The sequence below is a fragment of the Watersipora subatra genome, chromosome 10 (genome assembly GCF_963576615.1).
Source record: "Watersipora subatra chromosome 10, tzWatSuba1.1, whole genome shotgun sequence".
Lineage (NCBI taxonomy): Eukaryota > Metazoa > Bryozoa > Gymnolaemata > Cheilostomatida > Watersiporidae > Watersipora > Watersipora subatra.
This window is the reverse complement of record NC_088717.1, coordinates 3,079,373-3,093,593: the sequence shown is the minus strand read 5'-3', so window position 1 is coordinate 3,093,593 and position 14,221 is coordinate 3,079,373. Positions and strand designations below refer to the sequence as shown.

The 14,221-nt window shown below is 35.6% G+C and overlaps 1 protein-coding gene and 1 pseudogene across 1 annotated transcript; one reads left to right on the top strand and one right to left on the bottom strand.

Moving 5' to 3' along the window:
* Positions 1-797, top strand: part of LOC137406234 (gamma-aminobutyric acid type B receptor subunit 2-like) — a 42,043-nt pseudogene extending 41,246 nt beyond the window's left edge.
* Positions 798-9,469: 8,672 nt separating this feature from the next.
* On the bottom strand, positions 9,470-14,221 carry LOC137406226 (uncharacterized). The gene is made up of 4 exons (XM_068092762.1): positions 14,088-14,221; positions 12,165-12,540; positions 11,700-11,872; positions 9,470-9,950 (listed from the first exon to the last, which is right to left on the bottom strand). The coding sequence occupies exons 1-4, from the start codon at positions 14,105-14,107 to the stop codon at positions 9,716-9,718; spliced, it is 804 nt and encodes a 267-aa protein (XP_067948863.1). The 5' UTR covers positions 14,108-14,221; the 3' UTR covers positions 9,470-9,715.

Here is a 14,221-nt window from a genome sequence, read left to right as displayed (position 1 = left end):
TTAATCTTCTAAAACCTTTCGGAGTTGTCTTTTCTACTTTTCTTGGCTTGACGTCTAATTGCTGTTCATCAAGCCTTGTTTCATGCAAGATTTATAGCCCAGCATAATGAGCATCTCAACACCGCTCCATCTTTGATGTTAGCATAAACAGGTTTGCACACGTACTTGTACGTTTCCTAACAACGCCAGTGAATGTAGAGACCGCAAGAATTTTGAATTTTGAAAAAAATATTCGTGAATTCACATAAATGTTGGTCATATGAAGTCAGCCGTAATACACATAGGTCTTATCATAGAGGTTCCTGCCTCCAACAAATAGCTGTTGCTTTGACTAGCACAAATCCTATCTCTCACATAAAAGTGTGGTTAGTAGTATATAATGTCATAGCTTATTACTAGTTTATTGGTGAATATGAGTCACTGTTGCTGGATGAATTTATATAAGTGGAGCCTCGTGATTGATAATAGACACCCTTAGCAAGTGTGTATATTATATATGATAGTTAAACTTACTGGCTATTGTTTATGTTGTATCTATGTTCCCTGTTCGTAGGTATCGCTTAAGGAAGCAGAAGCAAACAGAGTGGGTGTGTAAAGAGATGCAACGAAGACTAAATTCTTCAATGAGTTTAAATACAGATCCAAATTCAGGGATCAGTATTGCCGATCCAACGGAGTCCAGTGGAAGGACTGCGGTAAAGGAAAGAATAACAAACACAAATATTGATGCTGATAGTTGTATCGAAATGCAAGAAGAAACAGCAGACGTGTGTGAGGAATACACAGCGAGCGTTTGACAGTTCTGATGAGTGTATAGAGGTGACACACCATGTTATTTGACTGAGAACATCTGACAAGCGTTTACCTAGAACATACCTTGATCACATTCGGTACCCTTCCTGAAATCTATAATCAGACCACATTCCATTTTATACATAGTGCATATACCGTTGTTTTATTTGGGAGACTTTTTTAAGAATGTGAATTTGTTACTTCTTTTGTTTCTTTTGTACCAATCTTTTCACAAATACAAACACTTTGGTCCTTCATTTATAGGCGAGTATCCTTATTAAACATACCTTTTCAAAATATTTAACAAATCCTCACTTTACCAGATGTCTCGTTGGGAACAACTTTAATTTCCAGCACGGTTGACTGATATTTGTGAAAAATAGCCAGCTCTGCTAGTTCCAATTCATTTTGTAAACAACAAACAAATATTACAAGCGGTGAGAAAACTATACACTCACATGTATATCAAACTCTCATTGTAGCTTTCAGGAGCTGCTTGAAATTCTGCTTGATTTCAGAGATCGGTGATTTACTCAAAAGGCTCGCAACTTACGAGACAACCACACCAAAACATTTAAACTATATTCATCCGCATGTTGACTGTTCACTTATTAGACTGAAAGATGAACTGCTACCATAAATTCTAGTTGCTTAGCAAATCCAACGGTCTAAGAACATTTTATCCTCAAATTTTACAGTTTTAGTAAATTTCCTTTATTCAAATTTAACGTGTTCTTGTTTATACGAACATGTGAGAGATAAATATAATGTGAGGCGTTAAAAGTGAACTTACACCATTGAATCGATGTAAATCTGTACAATAATAAGAATCGTGTCCATCTCTCCGAAGCACTAGGAAAATGAATTACAATGCACAGGGATTGAACCTATATATTTGGCCTCTCAGCAAATCACATTACCCACTGCACCACTCGACCTTGCCCCACAGAAGTACAACTGTGCACACACTTATTACACCTGATGGTCATTCACGATGAACGGAACTGGCTGAGTACTAGTACTGAGTACTAGTACTGAGTACTAGTACTGAGTACTAGTACTGAGTACTAGTACTGAGTACTAGTACTGAGTACTAGTACTGAGTACTAGTACTAGCACTGAGTACTAGCACTGAGTACTAGTACTGAGTACAACTACTGAGTACTAGTACTCAGTACTAGTACTCAGTACTAGTACTCAGTACTAGTACTCAGTACCAGTACTCAGTACTAGTACTCAGTACTAGTACTCAGTACTAGTACTCAGTACCAATACTCAGTACTAGTACTCAGTACTAGTACTCAGTACTAGTACTGAAAATAATATCAGCACAGAACTAGGACATTAGTCTTCAATTTGATGCACTTTTTGTCTTTGTAGAACTACTCAGCCCAGAGATATCATAGTTTGAATAGGATCCTTTCTTGGAACACTCAGATTTAAGTAAAAATGCAATTATGATGCCTATAGTTGCACTTGGGCAAGGACATGGATAGAATAGAGATGCGTAATGCTGCAACTTGAACGCAAAAGGATAGAGATAGGCAGCCACGCAGCTAGTGTCATCATTTGGGCACGTATTCTTCTTTTGAGCATTTTAATCACGATTAAGTTTAGTCGATTTTAATCCTGAAACATTTTGGCAGTCAGGCAACCTCAAACATCCGAAACAATCTCAAATGATAGAAAAATACCCGATACTTTCTGATGAAAGTTACAAAAACCTTGTGTAAGTTCATTTATAATGTGGAAAAATTTCAAAGTTGCATTTAATTAGATTAGAAGTTGTCTGCTTATTGCTACTACAATCTTCATTGGCGGCAGAGATTCTGAGAATGCTTTGCAATGTTCTAATTCATGCGTTTCTCCTTGATTGTAAAACTTCGAAATCAACATAAAAACTCTCCTGACTAGCTGCTGAGCATTTGAGGTTAGTTAATCTGTTTTGGCTAATGACCATAACACAATTTATAACAGACCAACGAGTTACCAAATGCATCCATTACAGCAATTGATTTATTTTAAGTTCAAAAACTGGCAAATAAAATAATGTTTATTTATGTCAATGTATTAAACCCTTGCTAAGAGGCTTATTTGCAACCATAAGTTGTTAGTAACAAACCTATACGGTCAAATTATGACAAGTGTCTGGATTTAACCAATCAAATTATTTTTGTTCATTTGGAAAGATATACTGTATTTCCTTTTTGTCAGATAACCTACTTTTGCCTTCATCAGAATGATCACACTCGGAATTGTAACTTCCCAGCTTATTTTTAAGATTTTTGTGATTTAAGTGGCATCTTGGGAGATAATTGCAAGAACCATTCTCACAAATAAAAATGAACAAATTTTCAATCTTTCAAAATTTATGTTGAAGCTATTTCAAAGTTTTTTATTATTTCATTAACAAGCTCAAACTCAACCATAGGTTTATATAAATGCATCAGTTTGCAAGTGATCCTGCACAATATTTTCATCCGTATACGTAACAGAATAAGTTGACAGACTATATATACCTAATACTAATAAAATATGAAAACAGTGGATAAATTAATTAACTTTTTTACTCGGTGAGTTCATAAAACACACAATATGTTTTTCAAAGCTAGCATGGTTAGTAGAAGTGTAACCGCAGAGACTTCTAAATCTCTATTTGGAATGCAGAGACAGCGCCGTGTATGTGGTAATGTTTATTCGGCCATCTTTTTTCTCATGGCCTTCTCTGTGGCGTATCATGTTTCCAGATTGACTAAATCGTTTTTTACAGATCTCACACTCATAAGGTTTTTGCCCATCGTGGACTCGCTGATGTTTTTTACAGGTTGACAGGTCAGCGAAGTATCTTGGACATGTATTACATTTGTAGGGCTTTTCACCGGTGTGCACCCTGTGAAGACAGCAAATATTATACACTAGTTGAGATTGATACAAAATAATATTACCATTTACAGCTTTTCTACGTTCTTTCAAAACTTCTCGATTCAAGACTACAAACTACAAATATGTTTTGGGTGAGCCTTTCACAATCCTGATAGAGGGGAAATTTGTTTATCAGAAATGCTGATCAATTTAAATTTTTAATCTCTGCTTTTATATTTAAAGTTGTATATCAATAATCAAGTTAAAGGTGTTGTATCCTCTCAAATGTGATTCACCTACCATCAAGTCAAGAGATCTTTCACCAATTTTGTCATTCATGTGAACTTTCGTCTGATATGAAACTGATAAAGATCGGTGAGAGAATTATTTTTACAAGTATATCGAAGTGTATTTGTATGTATTTGATGGTATATAGCATAAACAGTGAGTACTAAAATCTGTGAAGGAGAACTTTAAATATTAATAATTATACGTATATAAATTTTCTTGTCTTTTTGTATAAAACCAAGCAATGAAAGTAATGAAAGTTACATGAAATTACATGAAAGTAATGAACATGTGAGCTACTGAAAACTGTCTATTAAGTTACTGTTAAGTCACCATTAAAGCTAGTGCTAAATACTGTTAAGTCACTGTTAAGTTACTGCTAAGTTACTGTTAAGTTACTGTTAAGTTATTTTTAAGTCACTGTTAAGTCACCATTAAGTTAGACAACTTTCGACTCCCATCTACCTTGTACTTATCTACAGGCTGTCTAGCTGTTTATGCATAATTTTCATGACAGTTTGTAACTAACAATCCAATTGGAAAGTGAAGGTAAAACAAAAAATATTTATTGAAAAAATAATATACATCCCAACTCTAAGTTCAAGTAATCTGCATTGCTGTCTCTGTCACCAATTTTGGCTTGGAACCTAAGCATCACTAGACCTTCACTGTCTATAAAATAAGGTAACAATATATGTCTCTTCTCATAGATGTCTCTTTACTAGTGCACTTTTGCGTCTTTCTATGATGCATTTATTTTATTGCTGTTTTGCACCAAAATTGGGTTACTTCATTTTCATTGCATTATTGCACATGTATAGCCTTAGTCACACGTATAGCCTTAGTGTATATCACAGAGTTGCATACGAATTCATACTAAACTAGGTACATTTTGAGACTTTATATATTGCAAATATTATAAGGCCGCCCTACTGTATCTTTTGTACACAGACCTTCGATGAGTTCTTAAAGTAGCCTTTTGTCCAAATGTTTTATCACATACATCGCATTTGTGAGGTCGTATTCCCTGATGCACCGAGGCTATATGGTTCTGAAGATTTATGATGGAGTTGAACTTTCTACCACAGTCTGTGCACTGCATTCGCCAAGTCGAGGTACTTTCCTAAGAGGGTATATGCCAACATGCGGGTTAGATGGCTGGCAAGTTTACCAGCATAGTGAACTAGGAAAAGAGGGTTTGACGCTTGAGAAGTCAGCAAGAAAGCTTCAAAATCAACTTCCTTACTTTATCCTAGTTTTTAGGGAATTAGTAAAAAACTTGTTTACATTTAATTAACGCTCTCACTGTTTAAATTAAAGAGAAATCACTCTATAATGCATGTGCGCTGGGTTTTTAACATGCTAATTGAAAATGGGGCAAATCTACAAATACAAGGATTTGCCTCCTCCTGGTTAAAAAATCCCTGCAATAAAGTGCTAACTTGCCCTTTCTTATTTTTTTCTTGTTTGTAGTTATGAGCAACCTGGAACTTGTATGTGTCTAAGTTATGAGAATGGATGTACTTTGGATAGAACCAGAAATGTTGACAGCGGATCCACAACAATGGTTATCTTTGGCGTTACCATCATCTGGTTAGTTTTTAGCTAGTGTTTCTAGTCTTGAGCAAGATGTACTTACCCTGAGCAATTGTGCTGTATTGTGTCCAGAACTGCTGCCTCTCAAAGAGTGTGGTACAGATCCAGCCATGTTGGTAGAGTCACCCTTAGCACGGTTGGACATTGATAGACTTGGGGGTCCGTAGGAAATGAAATCTGTTTTGTAGGCCGGTTGGTGGCGAACGGCTACCCGAGGAATGACGGAGGGCACAACCTACCATTTGACAACTCTAATTCAAATACTGTCATCTTACAAACTTGATCATACTTTCTGTCAACTAATAATCTCTAAAATAGTGTGTGCTTTATTATGTCACTGATCAGCTGGGCTTTGATGTTCAGCGTAAGTCACTTAAGTGTTTTTGCTGGTTATTTTACCACCATTAAAAGATTTTAAGAAGTCAATTAAAAATAAAATGAAAAAAATAAAATTTGCAGCACCATGAATCTTAGAGTTAGGTTTTATAAGATATTTTAACAGATGTGCGAACTTGGGTTTGTTGTGACATCCAAACCATAGATGTTGTGACATACAAACCATAGTTGTTGTGACATACAAACCATAGTTGCTGTGACATCCAAACCATAGATGTTGTGACATAAAAACCATAGATGTTGTGACATACAAACCATAGATGTTGTGACATACAAACCATAGATGTTGTGACATCTAAACCATAGATGTTGTGACATACAAACCATAGTTGTTGTGACATACAAACCATAGATGTTGTGACATAAAAACCATAGATGTTGTGACATCTAAACCATAGATGTTGTGACATACAAACCATAGATGTTGTGACATCTAAACCATAGATGTTGTGACATACAAACCATAGATGTTGTGACATACAAACCATAGATATTGTGACATCCAAACCATAGATGTTGTGACATCCAAACCATAGATGTTATGACATCTAAACCATAGATGTTGTGACATACAAACCATAGATGTTGTGACATACAAACCATAGATGTTGTGACATACAAACCATAGATATTGTGACATCCAAACCATAGATGTTGTGACATCCAAACCATAGATGTTATGACATCTAAACCATAGATGTTGTGACATCCAAACCATAGATGTTGTGACATACAAACCATAGATGTTGTGATATACAAACCATAGATGTTGTGACATCCATAAATATGAAAGCTACTACACATTTTATCAAAAATGACAAAAGCTTTCTATCTACATTTGTATGAGCTAATCTCTTGTACATTCAGCTGATATTTATCATTATTACTTAATTCAAACAATTTCTTATTCTTATTTGCCTGAATTGAAAGTGCCACTAGAAAATATTTAGATAGTTATTTAAAAGAATAGGAATTTACATGAATTTAAAAGTAATGAATTAATAAATTTTCATAATTTATGAAAATTTATGAGTTTTCATAAATTTTTAAAAATAATGAAAATAATAAAAAAATAAAATAAAGAGTTTGATAATTTTTTGAAATTTAATAAGTTTAAGAATAATGAATATGAAAAGAATATGAATACGATTTTTATAAGAATTTAACAGAATATTCACAAAGAATATGGAAAAGGTTGGATATAAACCATAACAGATGGTAAGAGATAGAGAAGGTTATAGATGTTGGGTTAGACCCAAAATAAACCAATCATTGTTCTTTTGACAGACTGCTATTATAATGATGAGAAAGATGGTGATAACATGTATGAATTCAACCATGGATCAGCCTTGCCCTGTTGAAGCAGAACGTTTTATCTGTTGATCAATGCGAGATTTAAAAATGCAACTGCAAGTTGGTTGCAAGAACGCTTGGTATAGTCACAAAGATCAAGAGTTGCGCCACTACACATTTGAAGCTTTGAAGATGTCACTATTTGAAGCGTTACAATTGTCACCCACCTGGTTGTCATGGCTTGCAAAAGCTTTCACACTGCCATCAGAGCTGTTGTACTCTGATGGGCTATGCAGCTGGCCCCAGTCAGACGGAGTTACCCGATGAGCGTCTAACATCAGCGAATGAGACGTGAGGAGATTCGAAGGGAAGAGGAAGTCATGACTCCTATCAGACGGCAGTTCTGATAAGAAAAACTGTGATTCTATTGGCTGATTTGGAACATATTCCTCATTAGCGGTATGCTGTAACATTTCCATCTAAACTTCCTAAAAGTGACCAAAGATATTGTGAATAAAAACATGTCAGTGGATAACATGAGTGGATAATACATTTAGCAGCGTTCAATTTGAAGTTGCCACACCGGTAATCACATTTCTCCTGGCTTTTAAAAAGGCTTTTACAATGGTCGAGTTGTCAGAACGGTAACATATTTTTGTCAGTCGCATGCTGATTAATACTGAAATTTCTTAATTTGTAACAAACTTACAACACCACTCTGATATTTAAAAAGTAACATTGTTTTACATAGTGGATTATATATAGGTAAAAAAATATGAATATACACGCAGATAGTGTTTGTCTTTTGTTGGTCCTGTCATTCCTGTGTCCAGTTAAAGCGGTTAAAACTAGCAATAAAAATGCCCTGGATTTGATCTCAGAACTTTCAGATCTATTCATGGTAAGCTTAACCATTAGACTACACTACCCAAGCAACTAATTATTGCTATTATATTGATAACATCAGGTACAATAGTCATGTATAAAGCGTCTGGGGATATTAACTAGCATGGTTGTTCATTACACATAACATGATGGTTATTGACCTGGCTTCAAACACGGCTAAATCACCTACACGTGATTTAGCATTTGGTCCTAGCGTTACTCAAATTCAGGAGGTAATTATTTTATCACCCATGCAACGCCGGACCTTTTATTAATATAGTATATATGTGCGTATATTTATATGTATTCTTTTTATATATGTGTAGTAATATATATACAAATATGTAAATATATATACATATGGCTGTACATATTCATATACAGTAACATTTAATTAGAGGGGCCAACCTAATAAGCTACTCAAGCATTGGTGTTATTGGAACCAGCAGTGGTCTTGCTTTTTCGTTCCCAATTTCCATTTTACAATTTTTTTATATTTAATCGCCAAAACAATAACAAGAAAATGAGGAATAATATTTTCCATTGTTGGAGCTCACTAGAATGAAGCCAAGATTAGCCATCTACAGAATGAAACCAAGAGAAAAACAAAACCATTAACAATGCAATGACAGCTAGACACACTTATGCTTAAGTAGAAGCACCAGGATACCAAAATTTGCACCGAAAATCGACTTTAATCCCGTTTAGATCGAGACTTGAGGTAATCAGTACTTACTCGTATCCCTTGTCATTACATGTATTTGAAGGAATTTTGAAAACTGGGAGAATGTAACAATGAAGTATCATTGTAATGAAAACAACAAGTAAATGATTAGGTCAAACTTGCAGAGTGAATAAGGTTAGGTAATAAAGATATGTGCTAAATTCGGACTAAAATTGGTTACCTCCAGAAAGGGTAGCAGACTAGCCTCGTAGACAAGTAGAAAGTGATATTTATCCATGCACATGTATAGCAAAGGATCAACAGCTACTAACACCTTGCCAATCCACACTATAAAACAGTGTTATGCAAAAATAGTTTTTTTCCAATAATCATATTGATCATTAATTTTTGCCTCATGATCTTATTTTTTTTGAATAACATTGACTGCTGAAAAAAAGTTCATGTATAGTTATCTATTAACTAACATGCCATAACAGGAGCAATTAAATATTCACTGGTCTAGTTTAAGACAAGTTCTGCATTGCAAACAAGCTTCTATTGTGATGCATATTAAAGCATTGCAGATGCAACATGACTTTGTTTGCAATATTATAATTCAGTCCTGATGAAAAATAACTTTATTTATTCAACAACTTCAGTTTAAAAATATGGTTAATCAAAATGCATCCGCCTGTGATGGTTCTTAATTTGTGACAAAAACTTGTAAAATTTTCATAAAATACATGTAGATCTTAAATTTATTTCAATAATTTAATTTATAATAAATAATAGACAGCTCATCATAAACTCTACATTTTAAAAATATATGAAAATAGAAAAATATAAATTTCAACTAGTAATACATCATTGTACATTCTAATGGCAACCGACATCTGCCTATAAGCCAGCATGTGCTGACAACTCCATGACCACAGCATATCAGAGCTTTGCAGATATAAAACCCAAGTACAAGGGATCTCTTGTCATGAATTTTCTTCCAGGTATAACATACTCTGGCAGTGATCCGACTATTGCATTGGCAGTGGCCATAAGGAGACGGGCTGTCAGGCCCCAAACTGTGTATATATGTTGGGAGTCAGGTGGTCTGTAGTCAAAGTAATGGAAGAGAAAGCCATATTCGTCAGACTCTCTATGATTCTCTGCTCGATGGCATCTACCACAGAACAAGTAAAATTTTGTAAAAAAGATACTATCACAAACCTGAAGGATCACGTCTACCTAGAACCATATTGCTGAGCTCGTATCTCCGCTCGTGACTTCCTGTTGCTGAAGTCTCCAGCACCAATAACTCCTATTGAAATTCTTTGATGAAAGGTATTTGCGCGAGCTATATTTGTATAGTGAGCCTTGGGAGGTAACAATTACTGTTACAGCAATCAGACAGCTGTCATTTAAAGTAAAGGTAGCTATGACATCACTATTCACGAGACGTGAGCAGAAGCCCAGAATAAGCTAGTTTTATGAGCTTTAATAGACGAGTAAACAATTACCCTCAAAAGTGCCTCATGTGAATTTTAAAGAATTATGGCTAAAACGTTAACGCCTCTTCAAAAATCTATGAAAACCTGATCGAATTTTACAGAACCTGAGTCTGAATGCATATTGATGTGACTAGCGCGACTTATTTAGACAAGCTATTGTATTAAAACTTTCCGAACGAATTCATGGAGTTTTAGAGCCTCTACCCCCATCTTGTAGATAGAGAATAAGCTTTGTGAATGACTGAACAATCTGGCATAAAAGAAATGGATGTTCTAAAGATTTGTCGCCCAAAAGCGAGATCTATACACTATCAAGAAGTTAAAATGTGAATATGCAGTAATAAATATTAAAAAGACTGTTGTAGAGATTCTTGCAACTAATTTTTCCTGCTGAGAACCAATATTGACCATATTGACTAGGGCTGCACCTATACCAATAACTTTCAACAGTCATTTAGGGTTGCGTTAACGCCATTAACTTTCAAGAGTTTGTTAGAGTTGCACTAACACCAAAAGCTCTCAAAAATTTGTTAGGGCTGTGCTAACACCAAAAACTTTCAAAAGTTTGTTAGGGCTGCACCAACACCATTAACGTTCAACAATTTGTTAGAGTTGCACTAACACCAAAAGCTCTCAAAAATTTGTTAGGGCTGTGCTAACACCAAAAACTTTCAAAAGTTTGTTAGGGCTGCACCAACACCATTAACGTTCAACAATTTGTTAGAGTTGCACTAACACCAAAAGCTCTCAAAAATTTGTTAGGGCTGTGCTAACACCAAAAACTTTCAAAAGTTTGTTAGGGCTGCACCAACACCATTAACGTTCAACAATTTGTTAGAGTTGCACTAACACCAAAAGCTCTCAAAAATTTGCTAGGGCTGTGCTAACATCAATAACTTTCAAAAGTTTGTTCGGGCTGCACCAACACCAAGAATTTTTAACAATTCCGTTATAGCCATATAAAGTCACAAATAATTTCCAGTAACTCACCGGTTAGTGAGTTAGTAACTCACTAGTAACTCGGTTAGTAACTTAATCGGTTAGTCTACCATGACTGGCATCCGAATAACAAAAATGTGCCGATGAAATATGTTTTATGCTGGGCATGAAGGCAGACAACATGGAATACGAAGCTGAATAGAAGAATTCGATTCACTCATGAAATTGTTAAATATCTAGTTAATGAAAAAACATTAGTTTCAAAGTGATTAGCGATCATGTTTTGTGCTTTCAACACTAAACAGAATGGCCATTGTTTGAGGGTTGTCTTTCCTTAATTGATCTTCATGCATAAAAATACACAATAAACATCAAACACGCCAGCATGTGCATGTCTACTTAATCGCTATAAGCCTTCTTATTGGCTTCTTAAAAAGCTAATACGCAATGTTTTAAAAATCAGTAACAATAAATAATCTTACACAATGAGAGGCATCCAAAAGGTATCCTCAACTTCTGAGGGATTTGCTCGAAAGGTTATCTTCTCATTCTTGAGAACAGCGATGACTGTGTACACCAACTGATTGTTAGTAGTTTGAGTCGCACCGTATTCACCAACAACCTGCACGTCGTCGGGGTTCAAACCAACTTCTTCCTGCATGATATGACTACCAAAGTAGATAGAGAACACAACTCTATCTAATCTGGTTGGACTTAGGACTTGGATGACAAATGTCTAGCATGGCAGGTGCAAAGCAACAAAACTAATGAATATAAAGTAGAGAAGTAAATTGAAGAAAAAGGTTTATACAGAAGTAGAAAAAAAAAACCAATCGATGTCATGAATTTTGCACTACTTTTACTCAATTCTTGCAACTGCGTGTTTTTTGTGTTTCAACAGCTGACCATTAGACTTGGGGTGAACATGAGCAAAGTATGATGAGTACCTGAGCTTCTCTCAGAGCACCTGCCGCAGCAGTTTCTCCGCTCTCTAATTTCCCACCAGGCAAGCAAACAACACCTCTATGTGAGCGCATCTGTGATGTGCGTAGTGTCAACAAAACATCCCAAGGACATAGACTGCAGTCTGGAGAGTTGTTATGACGAAGTAACAACAGTACGGAAGCGAGTTTTGGCGAAGGATGCATATTGGTGCCTTTCTGAGGAATGCCTATGTCTTCGCGATCAAATATATGGGACCTGTATTGATTAAGACGATCTATTTGGAGAGTTAATGAGCTGATTGCATCTTTCTGACTGTGATCTTTAGAAATATTCACTGGCGGATCTAACCGATCGGAGTCTTTCGATTCTAACATGATGCTGTAACCAAACACAGATAGATGAAACATGCAGTTTCCATAAATCTGCATATTTGATGTGGACTGATTATGCGGATACATAAAGGTGTGTAACATTGTGACATTCTTAAGGGATCTTATTCTGTTAAAATTTAAATAAATGTCTTGGAGGCAACAAGTATCAAACAGTTTATACATATAGATTGAACATGAATTCATGTGTATTTAAAAATGAAGTTACACCAAATTTTAGTAGGTTTTACCAGAAAGTATCAGTATTTTTCTATCGTTTGCATTGTTTTTGATGTTTGAGGTGATGCCAGGATGTTGTAAGATTAAAATCGACAAAACTTGTTACACTCGCTCTAACATTAACTGTTCATAGCAGTCTAAAATCGGTTGCTTTGAATCTATGAAATCCTAGTGGCCTAATTCTCTAACAAGAACCTTATTATTGATATTACATGTGGAAGAACTAAAAAATATTTGCCCAATAAAAGTTCATTTCAACTGACATTATTGATTTATATTCCAATCATCACAAACATGATCACAAATGTGAAACGTAGATCTATGATGGGACTCAGAAAGCACTAATGCTTCTGACCATCCTCGTCGGAGAAACACAGCTACCTTAGCGGCACATCGCACGACTTAAAAATGCTAGTTTGAATATCCTTCTCAGCAAGTTGGAAAACTATAATTAATCGATGACTTATCAACGACTAAGAAATGATATAGGCTTTCATAACAGCCCATGAGCTGCAGGACTGACAACTGAGATGCGCCAAACAGCTTGGCTGACGCTGGCAATAAGAGGGTTGTGTGAAAGAACGCCCCTTGGCTTACAGAAACTAGGTTAACTATTATTTCTGGCTAATGACACTCTAATCCCTGCGAATACACTTTTTACATCTCTCACCCAAGTCGGTTGGGTTGATAGTCTGCTCATCACATGCTAGGCATGTGTCAGTATGCAATGTTTGTGAAGTTTTGCAACTGATTCAATGTCAGCATAAGTCAAGGCCTTATGAATGGTTGGCCGTGGCTAGGCAGTGATGACTAAGCATAAACTTCTTGGTTAATAGATTTTTACATTTGTGGCAATAGCGAATCACATCGATACAAATGCTAACAAATTGCTAAGACAAATCAGTACATACATCCATCACTCGCAGGAGCTCTTAACTATTGCAGTCAAACTGTGGTAGCAATAGTTGCAGCCACACATAAAAAAAGGCAAAACTTCTAGTCTTGAATTAAGCCAACAATAACGGTTAAGCCAACAATTAGTTTCCACTACTGTTGCAATACTTGATAGCTCTCATCTATCTGGCTATCAGTGCGTGTCTGGCAACTAATCATCTGTGGAAACGAGAACGGACTAGTGTATACACGATTAGTCAAGTTTATAACTGCCCTGTTAATTGCTGAACCAGCATGACATATAATCTTCAGTCAACATAAGGATAAGCAACATATAAACAGCATTAATCCGCACGGTATGCCAGTCACTGCACGCAAAACGCCTTGCAATCAAATCCACTTCGACACAATGATTAGACAAACCATACTATGATAAAGGCCATGAGTTTCCACTACCCTGCCACCGTTAGATACGGTATCAAAGTAGTACATGTACATTGAAATAGAATCAAGCTTCTGTGCCTTATTTTTCTTTCAAATGAAAACATCGGAATCGC